This window comes from Bombina bombina, chromosome 8 (genome assembly GCF_027579735.1).
Source record: "Bombina bombina isolate aBomBom1 chromosome 8, aBomBom1.pri, whole genome shotgun sequence".
Classification (NCBI taxonomy): domain Eukaryota; kingdom Metazoa; phylum Chordata; class Amphibia; order Anura; family Bombinatoridae; genus Bombina; species Bombina bombina.
Genome location: NC_069506.1, coordinates 256862636 through 256885764, shown reverse-complemented (window position 1 = coordinate 256885764; position 23129 = coordinate 256862636). Strand labels below are relative to the sequence as shown.

The 23129-nt window shown below is 38.3% G+C and overlaps 1 protein-coding gene across 2 annotated transcripts; it reads right to left on the bottom strand.

The window, feature by feature from the left end:
* Positions 1-4409: 4409 nt before the first annotated feature.
* On the bottom strand, positions 4410-21872 carry LOC128639106 (cytochrome c oxidase subunit 6B1). Of its 2 annotated transcripts, none has more exons than XM_053691261.1 (4): positions 21733-21872; positions 18057-18167; positions 8073-8173; positions 4410-4639 (listed from the first exon to the last, which is right to left on the bottom strand). In XM_053691261.1, the coding sequence occupies exons 2-4, from the start codon at positions 18160-18162 to the stop codon at positions 4586-4588; spliced, it is 261 nt and encodes an 86-aa protein (XP_053547236.1). In that variant the 5' UTR covers positions 18163-18167; positions 21733-21872; the 3' UTR covers positions 4410-4585. The 2 variants fall into 2 exon arrangements, with proteins under 2 accessions (XP_053547236.1, XP_053547237.1); XM_053691262.1 differs by having other exon boundaries at positions 21610-21749.
* Between the last annotated feature and the right edge of the window lie 1257 nt (positions 21873-23129).

The window sequence follows — 23129 nt, the reverse complement described above, 5'->3', positions numbered from 1 at the left end:
TCAACATCCCCCTTAACAATCCCACTGCCTCATCTGCTAAACAACTTCTGCAACTCACTTCCTCTTTCGGTCTGTCACAATGGACTGATTCTCCCACTCACAAAGACGGTCACTCTCTTGACCTGATCTTTAGCTATCGATGCACTCTCTCAAAACTTCTCAAACTCCCCTTTTCCTCTTTCTGACCACCATCTCCTTACCTGCAACATATCCTTTCCTACAACTCTCCCACCTTCTACTCCTCACACCAAACTTCACAGAAGCATTAGGTCTTTAGATCAGCAACAACTTGCTAATTCCCTTAAACCGCTCCTCTCATCCTTCTACTCCTTTTCCTGCCCTGAACAATCTATCTGCCACTACAATTCCACCCTTATATCCGTCCTTGACAATCTCGCCCCTCTTACCACTGCTCAGAAATCACACACTCATCCCCAGCCCTGGCATACTCCTCTGACACGGTACCTACGCAGATGTTCCCGTACTGCTGAACGGCATTGGAGAAAATCAGAGTTCAGCTGATTTTCTTCATTACAAATTCATCTTGAACTCCTACTACTCTGCCCTTAATCTCCACAAGCAATACTTCTCTACTCTTATCTCTAATCTTTCTTCAAACCCAAAACGTCTGTTCTCCACTTTCAATACTCTCCTCCGCCCTCCCCCACTTCCTAATACAACTTCTCTGTCAGCTCAAGACTTTGCCAGTCACTTCATTAACAAAATTGACTCCATCAGACATGAAATCAGCTCTCAACATAATTCCATTCTCTCCCCCCCTCAAATACTCTCACTCAACCACAACCCTCATAACCTGAAACTTAGTTCATTCTCCCCTGTTACTTAGGAAGAAGTTTCGGCACTTATACTGCGCTCTCACCTCACTACCTGTCCCCTTGACCCTATCCCCTCACAGCTGCTAACCTCTCTCTCTGCTACCCTTACCCCTATACTAACACACATTTTCAACCTCTCCCTCAGCACTGGTACATTTCCCTCATCGATGAAACATGCACTGGTCACACCTATCCTCAAAAAACCTTCCTTTGATCCTACCTCCCCATCCAACTACCGCCCTATTTCCCTCCTCCCTCTTGCTTCAAAGCTTCTCGAAAAACTAGTATATGCACGCCTATCCCATTTCCATACGTTAAACTCCCTTCTTGACCTGCTGCAATCTGGATTTCGTCCCTATCACTCCACAGAGACAGCTATTGTTAAGGTCACCAACGACCTACTTACAGCTAAATCAAAAGGCCACTTCTCTCTGCTTATCCTCCTTGATCTGTCCGCAGCCTTTGACACTGTCGACCACCCTCTTTTGTTCCACCCTTTATGTGTGGGACAATGTGGTTGCACATGTCAAGGGAATCTCCACCTCAGTCTCCCCCTAACTCTGCTACTGAATAATGGGATCTTCCTACAACATACCTCCTTTACTCATACATATGTCACAGAACACTTGCAAAACCTGCCCATTTACTTACTGTTAGACTCCGGAGCAATTAAAGATAGAGTTCCACTAAATGACCTGGGCTCCCCCTTTGACAACTGGTATTCATATCTACAGATAAGACATGCACTCCACAATAGCACACACAAACTTTGTTCTGAGACCATTAACGGGGTTTGAGCAGATATGCACAAATCCTGAAATCAAGAGAGCACATCTCTCAATGTATAAAATGCTCAAAGGGTCTTTCGTGGCTCAGCGACCTGCATATTTGCTGAAATGGAACAGAAATACTAGACAATATAGCGACGACGATTGGAAGCATTGCTTCAGGGCGTCTAACTCGACTTCAACTTCACTGCTTATATCTGACATGAACTATAAAATATTATCCCGCTGGTACTTGACACCATATCGTCTGACATTTACCCGACCGCCTCATTCACTTGCTGGAGGTGGTGTGGAGGCATAGGGAATGACCCACATATGGTGGACTTGTCCACTTATTACTGACTTCTGGACACAACTAGAGCAAAGTATCAACAGAATCCTAGTTTCACATATAACCCTCAACCCTTGTCTCATTCAACTTAACCTTATTCCACCACTTCACTGTGCCTATCGTACAAAGCTACTTCAACTAATGTTGGCTTGTGCAAAAAGGCTAATTCCAAGACTCTGGAAGACCCAAATGATTTCTACACATACACAGTGGGTGTCCGAGGTAGAACATATTTTAGCTCTTGAAATATTATACTACTATATTGGAAAACGAGACAATCACCGACATTCTCTTCCTCTGGGAGCAGGGGCTTCACTCTCAGCTCTAGCGCCGATTATCTTTTTGTATTTACTACTCTCTCTAAACAGATTTTGCATGGGCATGTCTAGGTTCTATACTATAACACGGATGGGATCAGTGTGGAAAGTCTTGTTTTTCCTACCCCTTCCTCTTCCCTTCTCTAAATGTTATCAGTCTTTATATTTCTGAATCTAGTTACTCTTTGAGAAATGTAAAAATTGGCAGGTTCATTTACAATACACATGATTCTTTTTTTTTTTTTGTACTTTCTGTTAATCTGTATTGTATGTTATGCTGTAAAATTTGTAATCCCAATAAAAAAAAAAAAAAAAAAAACTGTCCCGTTAGGGACACTTAAGGACTTGAGTTGATAAACGCATCTTCTATATGGCATATACAAGCTATCACATTACATGAGCTTATACAAGCTACATCCTTGCAGGCTATCATACTCAATGAGCATATGCAGGCTATGTCTTTGTAAGTTATACTACATGAGGCTACATACAAAACTATACCCTTGTAAGTCACCATAATATATAAAGTATACAAGCTATGCCCTTGTAACTACGGAGAAAACGCATGCTGGGAGAGAGAGCTTCCATTATTCATGGTTCAGGGGGAAAAGATGCTTAAATCCACAGAATTTGCCCAAAGTCAGGCTAAGTAATTCCCAAACTAAACTTGAGCAAGGCTTTGATTAGTTGTTTTGTATATAGTACCTAAGACACCAGTCTTTATTTGGGCACAGTGTGTGGTGATTTAGAAATACAAAGTAAATCAAGTGGTGTTCCTCTCATCCAGGAAGATAACTATAACAATCTATTTAATTAAAAAAAAATATTCAGGCTGGGGAACCTGGATATGTTTTTTATGGTACCCAGTTTAGATCATCAGCTTACTTTATTCTTTAACCCTTTTCTTTGGAAGTGTGAATTTGTTCCACCCCTCCAGAGTTATTCTTTCTGGCGTAGAAAACCGATTTATTATTATCTACCAAGGGCTGGCACTAGAGCACTGCTTTTCAAACATGTCCTCAGGCCTCCTTAACAGGCCAGGCTGAAGACAGGTTTGAAAACAAAGTGGTCTAGGGCAGTGTTTTTTCAACCGCGGTCCTCAAGTACCCTCAACAGGCCTGGTTTTCATTATAGGTAAACCAGTGCACAGGTAAAGTAATCAGCTGATCAGTAGCCAACCTGCTCTCATCCATCAGCCGATTATTTCACCTGTGCTCTAGTTCAGCTATAATGAAAACCAGGACTGTTTGAGGGTACTTGAGGACCGCAGTTGAGAAACACTGTTTTAGGGTACAGGCAAAGAAATAGAAGCAACCAAAAAATCCCTTGCACCTGTGAACTCTTAGCAAAAAACGTATTGGCCAAATAAAGGGTTAGACAAATCCTAGATGCCATGTTGATTGAGAATTCTGATACTTCAGCTAAAAAAAATTATCCCCTACTGTTTGCCTAATGATTTTCTAAAAGTTCATTGATATTAGGCAAAGCGTAAAAAAAATAAGTGCAAATTGAGATGTGTTACACTTTTACACCAATAAATTTGGTGCCAAAAATAAACTAATGGCACTGCCAGCGACCATAATAAGCATTTATCTCTAATGCAGATTTTTGCTCATGCCCAATTGATATCACTTGCCTGGGCAATTCTGGCGACAAGGTGCACACCTAGCTTTTTTTTTATGCAGAATACGCTGCTGGTTACTAGAACAGCTGGGAATAGGCTAAGGAAGGAGAGCGGATGCGGAGACAAGGTGCTTAGGAGGGCAGTCATGGCTTCCTTAGGGGTGTTCCTTTCTAACACACTGCGACAAAGCTATTTTTGTATATGGGGGATATTTGAAGCGAGATGACATGTGGATCAGTTTTCGATTAGTTTAAAAAACTATTCAACATCAAAATGCATATAAAAGATAGTTCTAAAAAAATAAAATAACTATCAGTTTTAGTTCTATGTTCACAAATGATCTCACAATCTTTATTCTCTTAAGCAAGGCTGCACATTTAGTTTTTCCTGCAATGGAATCACTTTAGGCTCAGCATGAGTACAATGTCGTGCTCAATTCACACAAGGGTGCATATTAAAGAGAACATGTTACAACATATCCTTAAAAATGGAGTACATTGAAAAGGCAAGGTATAGGGTCTATTTTGAAGACATTTTATTGACATATAAATCAAAATTTACTAGAAGCTCTCCATTGAGCGAACAGATGCAAATAGTTTAAAATGGACGATATCCTGCATCAACACCATTCAAGCATCAAGGATTCTTCTGACTACCAGATGAGTACAATTCAGATGGGTATGTGCCACTCAGATTTTGCATGGGAATGTACCTGCGTCCCTCTGCTCATCCCATTTTTCCACCTATTTAAATAAAATTTAAAAAAAAAACACAATTTCAGCATAAACTTAAAAAAGGACAAGTCATTTTTATTTTCTGCATTTCAAAAAGGGAAAATTTTCAAAATGTATTAGTTTTGTAAACAAGATGATCTTAAATAGTCACTCTCCAACAATAAAGGCAGTTTGAAATTTGTTTAAGCCAGTAAGCAATCAGGGACATTAAACATATTTAATGCATTTTCCTATAATTACAGGGGTGCAGCCATTTTAGAACCTAGATTACACTGCAGGTATCTAAAGTGTTACTGCACATGTACAAACAAATAAGCAACGAAACGCAGTTAAAGCACAAGGAATAACCTCATTACTATGCTTAGAATTTTTTTTTAGTGACATGTCCCTTTAAAGGGACATTATACACTCATTTTTTCTTTGCATAAATGTTTTGTAGATAATCTATTTATATAGCCCATAAAGTTTTTTTTTAAATCAATGTATAGTTTTGCTTATTTTTAAATAACATTGCTCTGATTTTCAGACTCCTAACCAAGCCCCAAAGTTTTATGTGAATACGCTCGACTACCTACTCCAGCTTGCTCCTGTTTGTGTAAAGGGTCTTTTCATATGCAAAAGAAGGGGGAGGGGGGGGGAGTGTCTTATTTGTCACTTGCAGTGGGCTTTCCAGCTACCTTTTCAACAGAGCCAAACTGACAGCTTCTAAGTAAGTTTTTAAACAGTTTTATACTGGATTTTTATATCAGTATCTGTGCATATTATTCTTTATAGTAGTGTCTATTACATGCAGTTATATGAAAATGAGTGTATACTGTCCCTTTAAGGACTAGATGCACTGTTAGCTTCAAAATAAAAAGCTTTAAAAATTAACCTTTCGTGAAAATTACAAAAAAAAAAAATTTCCCCATACTGAAAAAGATACTGCACAGATCAGCACTGCATAAAACACATACGGCTTCATAGTCTAAGCATATCAATTTAATGGACAGTAAGGTCAAAATTAAACTTTCATCATTCAGATAAAGCATACAATTTCCCAATGTACTTCTATTAACAAAGTTGCTTTGTACTCTTTGTATCCTTTGTTAAAGATCATACCTAGCACTACTGGGAGCTAGCTGCTGATTGGTGGCTGCATATATGCCTCTAGTCTTTAGCTCACCAGATGTCCTCAGCCAGCTCCATCATCCAAGGATACCAAGAGAATGAAGCAAATTTTAAGTTTGATAATAGAAGTAAAATGGAAAATTGTATGCTCTATAATCTATATGAATCATGAAAGAAAAAAAAAACGTTGGGTTTATCATTTTCTATTAAACGTAATTTTCTTTACCACGCAAAACATGATCATTTCTTTCATGTGTGCAATAGAAAGGTTTGCAATTTGTCCTCAAGTCTAAGCGCTAGAGTTAATATCTACAACTAAATGAAATTTATTAAAATCTGTTTAAATATAAATCACCATTTAAAAATGCTGACTTATTTGTGTTTCTGACAATGCTTTTCCTACCAGTGCACAATGACATAGGAAGCAAACAAATGAGCATTAAAAAAAATATACATATATATATAAATATATATACATATATACACATACATATATACACACACTAGTACAGGGGTATTCATTTTAATTTACTTCACATAATTAAAGAAAAAAAAAAAAAAAAACTATCAACTCTTTTAAAGGGACACTGAACCCAAATTTTTTCTTTCGCGATTTAGAATTTTAAGCAACTTTCTAATTTAATCCTATTATCAAATGTTCTTCATTCTCTTGGTATCTTTATTTGAAATGCAAGAATGTAAGTTTAGGTGCCGGCCCATTTTTAGTGAATAACCCGGGTTATTCTTGCTGATGGATGAATTTATGCACCAACCAATAAAAAAGTGCTGTCCAGGTTACTGAACCAAAAAAGCTTAGATGCCTTATTTTTCAAAAAAAAAAGATACCAAATTAACGAAGAAAAATTAATAGGAGTAAATTAGAAAGTTGTTTAATCAGGAAATAAAAAAAATTTGGGTTCAGTGTCCCTTTAAGTAACAGAAACTGAGTAGAGTCATCTTAACCCTTTCCTGACAGAGCTAATGTGTCTACATCGGAACAAATTTAAATACACGATCGTTCATGTGATCTCTTGATTTTAATGATGGGATCATGTCGGGGGGAGTGCCTATGATGCTAGGACTTTCCATGCCATCCTGACACATGAAACATTCTAACGGCAGGAAGGGGGTTAAATAAGGCTTTACCAAATTACCTAAATGCAGCCTTAAAGACAAAAAAATAAAATAAGGAAGCCACAGTAATTAACTCTTTTTGGATTATTTTAGATTATTAAAGGGACATGCAAGTCAAATTTAAAATTGTCATGGTTCAGATATATTCAATTAAAGAGACTTCAGTTTACCCCTATCATCAAATATACTTTCTATTTGTAACCTTTGCTGAAAAACATACCTAGTTAGGGCCAGGAAAAGTGATGCACTACTGGGAGCTAGCTGGTGATTGGAGGCAATACATATATGCCTTGTCATTGACTCACCAGATGTCAGCTTGCTCACAGTAGTGCATTGCTGCTCTGGAGCCGACTGTTTATTCTCTTTTGGGTGTTAAACACATAATTATAGGCAGACAATAGTTAAAGTCCTTTAAAAAAAAAAAAAAAAAAAAAAAGGACATTAAAGGATTACTTTCTGTTATAATTTTTAAGCTAAACAACTAACATATTAAAGTTAATAAACATTAATTAAAACCTACTGACCTATATTTTCTCCAAAACGAAGTTGCATAACGTTCTAAAAGTTATATCTTTTATTCGCCGATGATGTCACGTTATCCTGCCCACTATTTTCAGCACTGAGTGTTCAAAATACTTAAACCAATAACTTTGTTTTTAAAGCGCCATTTTGAAACCTAGGTATTGTAAACGGATTGGTACAGAGCAAAGGATACCCACGGAGTGGGTTTGGAAAAAAATTAAATTTGCAGACAAGATTTCTGATATACGGTAGAGATATGTTAATGAAATGCTATTGATAAAAAGCGTATTTGGGGTAGTTAGTAACAGGCATAGAAAATATTTTCTTACAGTGGCCCTTTAAGAGCTAAATATATTTTAGAAGCATGGAACAGATAGTTGCCTCTCTATAGTCATAGGAGCCGCCATGTTGAGTTCTAGCTTTCACTGCATTTCAGTACTGATAAGTTTGCACGTGGGGCAACCCCTTTACATAGTTGCAGTGAAACCTAGGTTCAAAATGTTACATTGGTGTTAAATATCCCTTTATTTGATCAATATACATTTAGGCACGCTTAGCTCACAAAATTAATTAGTGCCATTTCATATATTGGGTTACTTCTAGAATAGGGAAATTGCTAAAAATGTGACGGCAACCTGCTTTCTGTATATTTTGTACCATATCCAATAAGACATACCCATGAGATGGGGCACATAGATTTATACACACGACGGTACCACTCGCAGGGCTCAGGATCTTTTCCTTTACTTGTCAGAGACTTCTGGCAGCGGAAATAATCTAAACAAAAATATATCAAAGTTAAAACAAGGACCATTGTATAGTAATCCCACAACAAATCAGTATACTGCAAAGAATAAAAAGCCTTTATTCCCCCCCCTATACCAGTTACACTGAATATACATTGGAAACACTTTAACAGATCAAAATAGATGTAATTAAATCAGAAACTATTAAAATTCATTAGCTATACAAGATTCCTTTAACTATTACAAAAGAAAGCAACTGTAGTGGCTAATAAGGCTTTTGTCCTATATTACGTTTTAAATGGACTTTGCTACCCTTTTATAGCTACCCAAGCCTACAGAGCAGTGGCACTAACAAATGCAGTTTTTAAAGATCAAGCAAAATGACTGAAAATATTTGTATTATATTGACACACATTTAATAATTAAATTTGGACAAAACACACAGTAAAAGTCACAATTATATCCGATTACAACTCCTAATTAAAAAAGTGACAAATTTTATTTTAAAGGGACAGTTTACCCAAATCCCCCCCCCATTTAAATCATTCCCAATGATCCTATTTACCTGCTGTACGGTTTACAAATAGCTGGTTTCGCTTGTAGTCTCCCTACCTATACTGAACGTTGTAAAAAACATAAAACCAGCCAATTTATTTACACAAGCCTGAAAATGCATTCTCTCATAATTTTATACTATGCAGCTGGTATAACAAGTCATTGGAAATGCATTAAGGGAAAAACAAATTTACAATGTACTGTTCTTTAATGATCCAGATAGACCATGTCACTTTAAACAACTTTCCTATTTACTTCTATTACCTAATTTGCTTAAAAGGACACTGAACCCAAATTTTTTCTTTTGTGATTCAGATAGAGCATGCAATTTTAAGCAACTTTCTAATTTACTCCTATTATCAATTTTTCTTCATTCTCTTGCTATCTTTATTTGAAAAAGAATGCATCTAAGCTTTTTTGTTTCAGGGCTCTGGACAGCACTTTATTTTTATTGGTGGATGAATTTATACACCAATCAGAAAGAACAACCCAGGTTGTTCACCAAAAATGGGCCGGCATCTAAACTTACATTCTTGCATTTCAAATAAAGATACCAAGAGAATGAAGAAAATTTGATAATAGGTGTAAATTAGAAAGTTGCTTAAAATATCATGCCCTATCTGAATCATGAAAGAAAAAAACATAATTTATGCTTACCTGATAAATTCCTTTCTTCTGTTGTGTGATCAGTCCACGGGTCATCATTACTTCTGGGATATAACTCCTCCCCAACAGGAAATGCAAGAGGATTCACCCAGCAGAGCTGCATATAGCTCCTCCCCTCTACGTCAGTCCCAGTCATTCGACCAAGAATCAACGAGAAAGGAGTAACCAAGGGTGAAGTGGTGACTGAAGTATAATTTAAGATATTTACCTGCCTTAAAACAGGGCGGGCCGTGGACTGATCACACAACAGAAGAAAGGAATTTATCAGGTAAGCATAAATTATGTTTTCTTCTGTTATGTGTGATCAGTCCACGGGTCATCATTACTTCTGGGATACCAATACCAAAGCAAAAGTACACGGATGACGGGAGGGATAGGCAGGCTCATTATATAGAAGGAACCACTGCCTGAAGAACCTTTCTCCCAAAAATAGCCTCCGAAGAAGCAAAAGTGTCAAATTTGTAAAATTTGGAAAAAGTATGAAGCGAAGACCAAGTTGCAGCCTTGCAAATCTGTTCAACAGAGGCCTCATTCTTAAAGGCCCAAGTGGAAGCCACAGCTCTAGTGGAGTGAGCTGTAATTCTTTCAGGAGGCTGCTGTCCAGCAGTCTCATAGGCTAAACGTATTATGCTACGAAGCCAAAAAGAGAGAGAGGTAGCAGAAGCTTTTTGACCTCTCCTCTGTCCAGAGTAAACGACAAACAAGGAAGAAGTTTGGCGAAAATCTTTAGTTGCCTGCAAGTAGAACTTGAGGGCACGAACTACATCCAGATTGTGTAGAAGACGTTCCTTCTTTGAAGAAGGATTTGGACACAAGGATGGTACAACAATCTCTTGATTGATGTTCCTGTTAGTGACTACCTTAGGTAAGAACCCAGGTTTAGTACGCAGAACTACCTTGTCTGAGTGAAAAATCAGATAAGGGGAATCACAATGTAAGGCTGATAACTCAGAGACTCTTCGAGCCGAGGAAATAGCCATTAAAAACAGGACTTTCCAAGATAACATTTTTATATCAATGGAATGAAGGGGTTCAAACGGAACACCCTGTAAAACGTTAAGAACTAAGTTTAAACTCCATGGTGGAGCAACAGCTTTAAATACAGGCTTGATCCTAGCTAAAGCCTGACAAAAGGACTGGACGTCTGGATTTTCTGACAGACGTCTGTGTAACAAGATGGACAGAGCTGAAATCTGTCCCTTTAATGAACTAGCTGATAAACCCTTTTCTAAACCTTCTTGTAGAAAAGACAATATCCTAGCGATCCTAACCTTACTCCAGGAGTAACCTTTGGATTCGCACCAGTATAGGTATTTCCGCCATATTTTATGGTAAATCCTTCTGGTAACAGGCTTCCTAGCCTGAATCAGGGTATCAATAACCGACTCAGAAAAACCACGTTTTGATAAAATCAAGCGTTCAATTTCCAAGCAGTCAGCTTCAGAGAAATTAGATTTTGATGTTTGAATGGACCCTGTATCAGAAGGTCCTGTCTTAGAGGTAGAGACCAAGGCGGACAGGATGACATGTCCACCAGATCTGCATACCAAGTCCTGCGTGGCCATGCAGGTGCTATTAGAATTACTGATGCTCTCTCCTGTTTGATTTTGGCAATCAATCGAGGAAGCAGCGGGAAGGGTGGAAACACATAAGCCATCCTGAAGTTCCAAGGTGCTGTCAAAGCGTCTATCAGAACTGCTCCCGGATCCCTGGATCTGGACCCGTAGCGAGGAAGTTTGGCGTTCTGGCGAGACGCCATGAGATCTATCTCTGGTTTGCCCCAACGTCGAAGTATTTGGGCAAAGACCTCCGGATGAAGTTCCCACTCCCCCGGATGAAAAGTCTGGCGACTCAAGAAATCCGCCTCCCAGTTCTCCACTCCCGGGATGTGGATTGCTGACAGGTGGCAAGAGTGAGACTCTGCCCAGCGAATTATCTTTGATACTTCCATCATTGCTAGGGAGCTTCTCGTCCCTCCCTGATGGTTGATGTAAGCTACAGTCGTGATGTTGTCCGACTGAAACCTGATGAACCCCCGAGTTGTTAACTGGGGCCAAGCCAGAAGGGCATTGAGAACTGCTCTCAATTCCAGAATGTTTATTGGAAGGAGACTCTCCTCCTGATTCCATAGTCCCTGAGCCTTCAGAGAATTCCAGACAGCGCCCCAACCTAGTAGGCTGGCGTCTGTTGTTACAATTGTCCAGTCTGGCCTGCTGAATGGCATCCCCCTGGACAGGTGTGGCCGATAAAGCCACCATAGAAGAGAATTTCTGGTCTCTTGATTCAGATTCAGAGTAGGGGACAAATCTGAGTAATCCCCATTCCACTGACTTAGCATGCATAATTGCAGCGGTCTGAGGTGTAGGCGTGCAAAAGGTACTATGTCCATTGCCGCTACCATTAAGCCGATCACCTCCATGCATTGAGCTACTGACGGGTGTTGAATGGAATGAAGGACGCGGCATGCATTTTGAAGCTTTGTTAACCTGTCTTCTGTCAGGTAAATCTTCATTTCTACAGAATCTATAAGAGTCCCCAAGAATGGAACTCTTGTGAGAGGAAAAAGAGAACTCTTCTTTTCGTTCACTTTCCATCCATGCGACCTTAGAAATGCCAGAACTAACTCTGTATGAGACTTGGCAGTTTGAAAGCTTGAAGCTTGTATTAGAATGTCGTCTAGGTACGGAGCTACCGAAATCCCTCGCGGTCTTAGTACCGCTAGAAGGGCACCCAGAACCTTTGTGAAGATTCTTGGAGCCGTAGCCAGTCCGAATGGAAGAGCTACAAACTGGTAGTGCCTGTCTAAGAAGGCAAACCTTAGGTACCGGTGATGATCTTTGTGGATCGGTATGTGAAGGTAAGCATCCTTTAAATCCACTGTGGTCATGTACTGACCCTCTTGGATCATGGGTAAGATTGTCCGAATAGTTTCCATTTTGAACGATGGAACTCTTAGGAATTTGTTTAGAATCTTTAAATCTAAGATTGGCCTGAAAGTTCCCTCTTTTTTGGGAACCACAAACAGGTTTGAGTAGAACCCTTGTCCTTGTTCCGACCGCGGAACCGGATGGATCACTCCCATTAATAACAGATCTTGTACGCAGCGTAGAAACGCTTCTTTCTTTATCTGGTTTGTTGACAGCCTTGACAGATGAAATCTCCCTCTTGGGGGAGATAGTTTGAAGTCTAGAAGGTATCCCTGAGATATGATCTCTAGAGCCCAGGGATCCTGAACATCTCTTGCCCAGGCCTGGGCAAAGAGAGAGAGTCTGCCCCCCACTAGATCCGGTCCCGGATCGGGGGCTCTCGGTTCATGCTGTCTTTGGGGCAGCAGCAGGTTTCCTGGCCTGCTTGCTCTTGTTCCAGGACTGGTTAGGCTTCCAGCCTTGCCTGTAACGAGCAACAGCTCCTTCCTGTTTTGGTGCAGTGGAGGTTGATGCTGCTCCTGTTTTGAAATTCCGAAAGGGACGAAAATTAGACTGTCTAGCCTTAGCTTTGGCTTTGTCTTGAGGTAGGGCGTGGCCCTTACCACCTGTAATGTCAGCGATAATTTCTTTCAAACCGGGCCCAAATAAAGACTGCCCCTTGAAAGGTATATTAAGTAATTTGGACTTAGAAGTCACATCAGCTGACCAGGATTTTAGCCACAGAGCCCTACGTGCCTGTATGGCGAATCCTGAGTTCTTAGCCGTAAGTTTAGTTAAATGTACTACGGCCTCCGAAATGAAAGAGTTAGCTAGTTTAAGGACTCTAAGCCTGTCCGTAATGTCGTCTAGCGTAGATGAACTAAGGTTCTCTTCCAGCGACTCAATCCAAAATGCTGCCGCAGCCGTAATCGGCGCGATACATGCAAGGGGTTGTAATATAAAACCTTGTTGAACAAACATTTTCTTAAGGTAACCCTCTAACTTTTTATCCATTGGATCTGAAAAAGCACAGCTATCCTCCACCGGGATAGTGGTACGCTTAGCTAAAGTAGAAACTGCTCCCTCCACCTTGGGGACCGTCTGCCATAAGTCCCTAGTGGTGGCGTCTATTGGGAACATCTTTCTAAATATTGGAGGGGGTGAGAACGGCACACCGGGTCTATCCCACTCCTTAGTAACAATTTCAGTTAGTCTCTTAGGTATAGGAAAAACGTCAGTACTCGCCGGTACCGCAAAGTATTTATCCAACCTACACAGTTTCTCTGGTATTGCAACGGTGTTACAATCGTTAAGAGCTGCTAAGACCTCCCCTAGTAATACACGGAGGTTCTCCAATTTAAATTTAAAATTTGAAATATCTGAGTCCAATTTGTTTGGATCAGAACCGTCACCCACAGAATGAAGCTCTCCGTCCTCATGCTCTGCGAGCTGTGACGCAGTATCAGACATGGCCCTAGCATTGTCAGCGCACTCTGTTCTCACCCCAGAGTGATCACGCTTGCCTCTTAGTTCTGGTAATTTAGACAAAACTTCAGTCATAACAGTAGCCATATCTTGTAATGTTATCTGTAATGGCCGCCCAGATGTACTAGGCGCCATAATATCACGCACCTCCCGGGCGGGAGATGCAGGTACTGCCGCGTGAGGCGAGTTAGTCGGCATAACTCTCCCCTCGCTGTTTGGTGAAATTTGTTCACATTGTACAGATTGACTTTTATTTAAAGTAGCATCAATACAGTTAGTACATAAATTTCTATTGGGCTCCACCTTGGCATTGGAACAAATGACACAGATATCTTCCTCTGAGTCAGACATGTTTAACACACTAGCAAAAAAACTTACAACTTGGTTATAATCTTTTTTAGCAAAAAAATACTGTGCCTCAAAGAGGTACTAAACGATTAAATAACAGTTGAAATAATGAACTGAAAGGCAGTTATAGCATCAAACTTTAAAACAACACAACTCTTAGCAAAGGTTTGTTCCCATTAGTAAAATAACAATAATTAAATTTGACATAAAAAGTACAAAGCAACGTTTTTATGCACAGTCACTATAAGAAGTCTCACAGCTCTGCTGAGAGAAGTTACCTCCCTTCAAAGAAGTTTGAAGACCCCTGAGATCTGTCAGAGATGAACCGGATCATGCAGGAAAAATAAAAGTGGCTGACTGGAATTTTTTGATGCGTAGTAAAGAGCGCCAAAAACGGCCTCTCCCTCTCCCACACAGCAGTGAAGAGAAACGAAACTGTCACAATTACAAGCAAAAAAACTGCCAAGTGGAAAATAATGCCCAAATATCTATTCACACAGTACCTCAGCAATGTAAACGATTCTACATTCCAGCAAAAACGTTTAACATGATAAATAGTTATTAAAAGTATTAGTGACCTTTAGCAGAGTAGTTCCGGTGAAATACCATCCCCAGAATACTGAAGTGTATACATACATGTCATTTTAACGGTATGGCAGGATTTTCTCATCAATTCCATTCAGAAAATAAAAACTGCTACATACCTCAATGCAGATTCATCTGCCCGCTGTCCCCTGATCTGAAGCCTTTACCTCCCTCAGATGGCCGAGAACAGCAATATGATCTTAACTACTCCGGTTAAAATCATAGTAAAAAACTCTGGCAGATTCTTCCTCAAACTCTGCCAGAGAAGTAATAACACGCTCCGGTGCTATTGTAAAATAACAAACTTTTGATTGAAGTCATAAAAACTAAGTATAATCACCATAGTCCTCTCACACATCCTATCTAGTCGTTGGGTGCAAGAGAATGACTGGGACTGACGTAGAGGGGAGGAGCTATATGCAGCTCTGCTGGGTGAATCCTCTTGCATTTCCTGTTGGGGAGGAGTTATATCCCAGAAGTAATGATGACCCGTGGACTGATCACACATAACAGAAGAAATGTGGGTTCAGTGTCCCTTTAAGTCTCTTAATATCCTTTGTTGAACGGCGTATATAGGTAAGCTCAGAAGCAGCAATGCACTACAGGAACTAGTTGTTGATTGGTGGCTGCAACTATGCGCCTTTTGTCATTGGCAAGAGATGTGTTGACCTACCTCCTAGTAGTGCAATTCTGCTCCTTCAACAAAAGGATACCAAGGAAGTAAGGCAAATCAGATAACAGAACTTAGAAAATTGTTTAAAACTGTATGCTCTGCAGTGTTATCCACACACACACAAAAAAAAAAAAAAAGTTTGCCAGCCAGGTGGCATTATGAAGTAGCCAGTTGGGGGCTGTGTAATATTTTCAGCTAGCCAAAGCCCAAACTACATGATTTAACAAATGTACTTAAAAGGGATACGGAACCCATTTTTTCTTTCATAGTGCAGATAGAGCATGCAGTTTTAAGCAACTTCCTAATTTACTCCTATTATCAATTTTTCTTCATTCTCTTGGTATGTATTTGAAAAATGTAAGTTTAGAAGCTGGCCCATTTTTGGTGAACAAACTGGGTTGTTCTTGCTTATTGGTTGATAAATTCACCCACCAATAAACAAGTGCTGTCCAGGGGCGCTCAACCAAAAATTGGCTGGCTCCTTAGCTTAGATGCCTTCTTTTTAAAATAAAGATAGCAAGAGAACGAAGAAAAAAATGATAATAGGAGTAAATTAGAAAGTTTCTTAAAGTGAAAGTAAATCCTAGTGTTTTACAAACGCTAGGATTTACTATTGAAACAAATAAAGGGGACTTTTATTTATGAAATATAAGATACTTCATGTAGAAAGCTCCTTTGTTTCAATCGATCGCCGTTCTTAGCTGCTACAGCAGCCCACAGCTAAAAAAATGTTTTGCTAAGAGGTGACGCTCTCACCTCTTAGCCAATAGCCATCCGTTAATTTTCGGCTCCCATGGGCGCCAAGCGGATTTACCACACGGCTATTGGCTAAGAGGTGAAAACGTCACCTCTTCGCAAAAAATTTTTTTAGCTGTGGGCTGCTGGAGCAGCTTAGAACGGTGATCGATTGAAACAAATAAAAGGAGCTTTCTACATGATGATCTTATATTTCATGAATGAAAGTCCCCTTTATTTGTTTCAATAGTAAATCCTAGCGTTTGTAAAACACTAGGATTTACTTTCACTTTAAAGGGACACTAAGCACAATTTTTTTCTTTCATGCTTCAGATAGAGCATGCAATTTTAAGCAACTTTATAATTTACTCATTTTCTCTTCGTTATCTTGCTATCTTTATTTGAAAGAAAAAAAAAAAAGGCATCTAAGCTAAAGAGCCAGTCAATTTTTGGTTTAGTACACTGGACAGCACTTATTTATTGGTGGGTGCATTTATTCACCAATCAGCAACAACCCAGGTTGTTCACCAAAAATGGTCCAGCTTCTAAACTTACATTCTTGCTTTTCAAATAAAGATACCAAAAGAATGAAGAAATTTACTAGGAGTAAATTAGAAAGTTGCATGCTCTATCTGAATCATGAAAGAAAAAATGTGGGTTCAGTGTCCCTATGAAATTGAATGCTCTCTGAATCATGAAAGAAAAAATTTGGATTCAGTATACCTTTAATAATGCGTACAATAAAAATTGAACATTTTTAATACTGGCTAATTTTAGCTTAAAGGGACATTATACACTCATTTTTTCTTTGCATAAATGTTTTGTAGATGATCTATTTATATAGCCCATAAAGGTTTTTTTTGTTTTTTTTTTAAATAAATGTATAGTTTTGCTTATTTTTAAATAACATTGCTCCTAACCAAGCCCCTAAGTTTTATGTGAATACCGTCAGCTACCTTCTCCAGCTTGCTCCTGTTTGTGTAAAGGGTCTTTTCATATGCAAAAGAAGGGGGAGGGGGAGTGTCTTATTTGCCACTTGCAGAGGGCTTTCCAGCTGCCTTTTCAACAGAGCCAAACTGACAGCTTCTAAGTAAGTTTTTAAACAGTTTTATACTGGATTTTTATATCAGTATCTGTGCATCTTATTCTTTATAGTAGTGTATTACATGCAGTTATATGAAAAGGAGTGTATACTGTCCCTTTAATATTGGCTACAATTTTAGCCGGGTGGTCAGTAAAATCAGCCAGGTGGCGTGCACCCTGAAAAGGTCCTGTCTGAATCATGAGTACATAAAATCATGCATAAAAACAGAGGCACTTTAAAGTGATGGTAAATCTTAACTAATCAAAAGTCTTATTTTTATGGCAAAGATTAAATAAGTGTGTACCTTTTTGTTTTTAAATTTATCTGTGAAAAGGTTAAATTAGTGCATAGAGTAATGCTTCTATTGCAAAGTTATGCCGGCCCACTTGGATGAACTCTATTTAATGACAATTCCAGTAAACATCCAATCAACATGTGTGTCATATGACAATCTTGAAGTCCAGCCCTTTTAATGCCTATGCAGAGTGTGGATGTGGCTGCGCTATACATTACAGCCCAGCGGAACAGGACATACATACATTTTACAAAAAAAAAAATTGTGATTTTACTTGCAAACTAATATTTTTTTATTGCAACATTCTTATACTCTCAAATTTACCATCACTTTAAGTCATTAAATGTTTTAAGGACGCTTCCTTTGTAAACTATTTACCATTTAGAGATATTAAACATTGCGCTGTTCCCTGGGTCACGCAAAGATTGGATGAAGCCGGATTAGTCATCGCTCAGCTAAACAAAGTATATACTGTGTACTACATATGAAAAGTGTACAATCCCTTTAAGTAATCGCTTAATTGCAGATGGACATTAATGTTGCCAATGTCATCATGGAAGACAAACTAAGATGTTATCTTACCTGTATAGTTCTGAAAACAGTGTCTAGTCTGGTTCTGATTGGGAAAGCGTGCATCAAAAGGTGCAGTTTTGAAGTTCTGGATCTTTGTTTTAATATCGTCCGACATGTTGGCTGTAGCAAGTAATAATAGGAGGGGGAAAAAATACCAGTTAAAGTGCAGCCTATGATATAAAGCTCATTTCAGTTTGCTTTATCAAGGTTAGCCTTAAAAGGGATACTGTACTTGTTCCTATCTTCTATTTGAAAGAATAGTTAAGCATGAGTACAGGTGGAAGTATATCAGTCAATTATTGGCATTAAAGGGACACTGTACCCAAAAAAATTCTTTCGTGATTCAGTTAGAGCATGCAATTTTAAGCAACTTTCTAATTTACTCCTATTATCAATTTTTCTTCGTTCTCTTGCTATCTTTATATGAAAAAGAAGGCAGCTAAGCTTTTTTCTTGGTTCAGCACTCCGGACAGCAGTTTTTGATTGGTGGATGAATTTATCCACCAATCAGCAAGGACAACCTAGGTTGTTCACAAAAAATGGGCCGGCATCTAAACTTACATTCTTGTATTTCAAATAAAGATACCAAGAGAATAAAGAACATTTGATAATAGGAGTAAATTAGTAAGTTGCTTAAAATTGCATGCTCTATCTGAATCACGAAAGAAAATTTTTGGGTACAGTGTCCCTTTAAATATCTATCAGCATTAGCAGGGAGTACACAATGGTTTCAATTATTATAGCTTTTAAATTCATATTTTTCAGACACAGAAAAAAACATTCAAGATGTTTAAATACTGCAGTATTGAAAAATGGTAGAAAATATAATTAAGAAGTTTGAGTTTAGTTTATAAAAAAAATTTGAGCCTTAAAAGCCGGAAGTTACATTTTCAAAAATAGGTTAGGCATAAAAAAAAAATTCTGCTCAATGAAATTGAATATGTTGAATGTAAGCTCTGTCCCAAGAACAGCTATGCACACTAAGAAGAAACAAACATTACATATACAGACACTTTTAGCTGTATTGTACAACAACCCTCAGAACTTCATTGTGGTATCCACCCCAATGTCAATTTACATGAGTTTGATTCTCAGCCCCTTCATTTGCGTGTCCTATGTGTGGATCGACCCAAGGTGTGTTTCTAAGTCTGTATGTATATATGTAGAGTTAACAACACTGAGCTTGTTAAGAATCATACAAAGTTTGTATCAAAGTTAATAATTTCTAAAAATTTGTATGAAGACCCTGCAGGTGTAAAGAATATTCTGTGGTCTTTGTACAAAAAGTCTGTACTCCTGATGTTTATCTTTGAACATTAATATATGTTCTTGTTTTAACAGCCTTGACACCTAATCCTTAAAGCAATGTGCCACAAAATTGTTTAAAAATTAGGAGTCAGACAGTGGTACAGTATCTGTATACAGATAGAGAATAAAAAAAAATCATAGGAGCCATGGATATAAGTCTAGCAGTCAGTGGCTCCCTGGCTTATGGTTTTGTTAAGCCAAGCCTTAAACTCTAATATGTCACGAATTTCAGGAACACTAGTCAAATGTTTATATAGAAAAGTCAGATCGTTTGGGCACAATTACACAGGAAGTACTGATCTTTAAATGTATAATCAAGAATCTGTCAGTTTGCTTTTTAGAGGAATATATAGAAAAAAAGACAATCCAATAATGAAAGCAGATAGTGTATGTATATATATATATATATATATATATATATATATATATATATATATATATATATATATATATATATATATATATATATATATATATATACATATACATATACACACACACACAGGTGGCCCTCGTTTTACAACGGTTCAATTTACACCGTTTAACCAGACCTGAGCTATTGAACAGATTTCAAAGGAACAAGATCTTCCCGTCTATAAATCAGTCCAGATTGGAATGCATAGAAAGAACTGTTTGCAGAAAAATGCAAGTGAAGTCTGTGTTGTGTGATTATTTTATTAGGTTTATAATGCTGTTCAGCAAATGTTTGTTTATTTAACTTAGTTGAATTATATATTCTGTGATTATTTGATTAGGTTTATAATGCTGTTTAGCATTTAAAGTCTTCATTTCAAAGCTTTAAAAATAATGTATTAGGTGATACTTATGTCAATTTTGAGAGGGGCCTGGAACCTCTCTCCCTCACTTCCCATTGACTTACATTATAAACTGGGTTTCAATTTACAACCATTCCTTTTGGAACCTAACCCCGGCGTAAACTGAGGGATGTATGTATGGAGAAGAGAGATTTATAGATAGAGAGATTTATAGATAGAGATTTATAGATAGAGATTTATAGATAGAGATTTATAGATAGAGATTTATATTTATATATATATATTTATATATATATATATATATATATATATATATATATATATATATATATATATATATATATATATATATATATATAAATAAAACATACATACAAATGTAGTATTTAACAACAACAAAAAAAGAAAACCACTTTAGTTTGACCTGATGAAGGGGCGTGACCTCAATAGATCACGGTGACTCTGTCCTGCTAGACCACTGGTTTTCAAAGCTGTCCTCAAGCCTCCTCAAAAGGCCAGGTTTTCAGGATTACATTGGGTGAGAGCAGGTAAAATATCTGTTTAATAATCAGCTGATTATTTCACCTGCGCTCCAGTTCAGATATCCTCAAAATGTGGCCTATTGGGGAGGCCTGAGGTCAGGTTCAAAAACCAGTGGTCTAAATTTCTGTTGAAAAGACTAAACTACAAATTGACTTTAAGGTTTGTTTTTTCCTTAACCCCCTCATATATTGTAATGTCTTTACTGAATACATACTAGAATGTCTCAATGTATTTTTAACTAAAATAGTACTACCAGTCTGTTTCTCAAAGGTACAGTAAACACCTTGGAATTACAAGACATCTCTGATGTGCTACTATAAAATAACATATCAGTCAAGTCTTAATGTTTTAAAAATAAACATCATTTTTACCACAATATTAAGACAAACTCCACCCACTATGTCTTATTTGGAGGGACCATTCTGTACTTTAAGGACCCATAGAACTCATGTACTGGGGATTTGGTAAGCCCCAATGTGTTGAGACATAGTTGTAAGAGCATACAGAGATAGGCTCAAGGAATGCAAATATCATGTGCATTACATGTATATTATTTTAAACACTGCTGAAGTAGGGTGCGTGATACTCTTGAGCCTACCTCAGTATATCATAAAGGAGATAGGTTTTTTACAGAAGGATACCAAGAGAAAAAAAAAAAAAAAAAGTATATTATTGGTAGAAGTATATTGGATTTAAAAAAAAAAAAAAAAAAAAGTTTATTTTTCCTACCAAGACCCTTTATTTAAGCATTGTAAGGTGTAGACCTCAGTAATTTCAAGCACATGTAAATCCAAGAGGATAGATGACTAAAGTTAATCTATTGTTATTAGTTTTCTAGTAAGATCTACAGAACCAGTATTCAGGTTGCACAGTAACCTAAAAACTACAAACACTAAGCCTAGGGCAGCAGGCAGAGTCTGGGTCCTCCGGCTCACCACTTAATCAGTTTTGTTTCAATCCCACTGTAAACGATGGTCTAACTCTAGCGGTTACTTGACCAGTATTATTGCTTTCCCCGTCCAATACGTTCACCCTCATTGAAGCACCACGACACTCACCAACAGCTCACTGTCCGCAAATCTACCTCAATGTCACAGGCAGCTAGAAGAAGGAACCGGAAATGCTGCTACGTCAGTCCAACTAAGGGCACAAGCGGGAAGGACACAGAGTATTCCAAGGGGGCGTGGTCACGTCTTGACGTGACGTCTCAATGACAGCCAATAAATTTCATGGCTTGAAAAACTGATCGAGCATAATGTACGAAGATTACGCATGCGTAAAAGCTATAAGTAGCTGAAACATGTATAACCACGTATTCCTATTGGGTGTTTCGACCGAAATTTTCTGTTGGCTATTTAGTTATATTGCGCTTCCCTATTGGTTGTGCTATTGGCGCAGATAGGTAACAGCCGCCATTTTCGAGTTGTCTGGTGTCACATATTATGAAGGGAGTGACAAATAGGTGTGGAAGGAGTGTGTGAAATTAAAAGCGTTATCATAAAAGTTACATATTGGTTTATTACTTTTTCTCAGAATTTTCTGTGCGCTACAAAAAATTGTATTAGGTACAAGATATACTAATTAGTTTTTACTGATAAAATGTAGGACGGCTAGTATTGCAGAGTATTATTTCTTTCAATAAAAGTGGTTAAATGGATATCAAACCCAAACATTTTCTTTTGTGATTCAAGCAGAACATATGATTTTAAAAGTTTCCAATTTCGTGTATTACCAGATTTGCTTCATTCCCATGATATGTATTGAAGAAATACTTAGGCATCTGGAGCACTACATGACAGGAAATAGTGCTGCTATCTAATGCTCTTGCAAATGGATAACATTCTCACAAAACTTCTGTCATATAGTGCTCCAGAAATTAATCTGCATATATGAAAAGCATGTGATTACATAATTACAACCATGTGCAGATTGAGGTTGCAAATCTCAACGAGGGAGGACTAAATTAGGATTTTTTATTAAAGTGGCGGTGTAAATGCGTGCCTGCAAAACATGCTGGTAGGGAATTTTTTGCTTTAATGACAAGTTTTTTTCACTGCTCAGCACATCTTAGGGCTCGATTTATCAAGCCTCTACGGCTGCAAGTTCTCTCAAGAACTTGCACGCCGTGATTTATCAAGCAGCGGTCACCAGACCGCTGCTTCCCCAACATCTACGCCACCTCTATTGTGGCGAAATTCAATCTCCTTGGTCGAGTCCGACTGAGGAGATTGACAGCTCCTGCCCGCGTGTGATTGGCTGTGCGCAGGCAGGGGGCGGGATTGCACACAAGCGCAAAATTGCGCTCGTGTGCAATGGCGAATACCTGCGGGTAATATCGCCCCGCAACAGGCGAGCTGAGGCATACAGGGGCTCGTATACGTGCCCCTGTACGCCTCAGCGTTAATAAATCTTGCCCTAAGTGTGTCTCCACGTATACAACAGTGTTTAATATGCA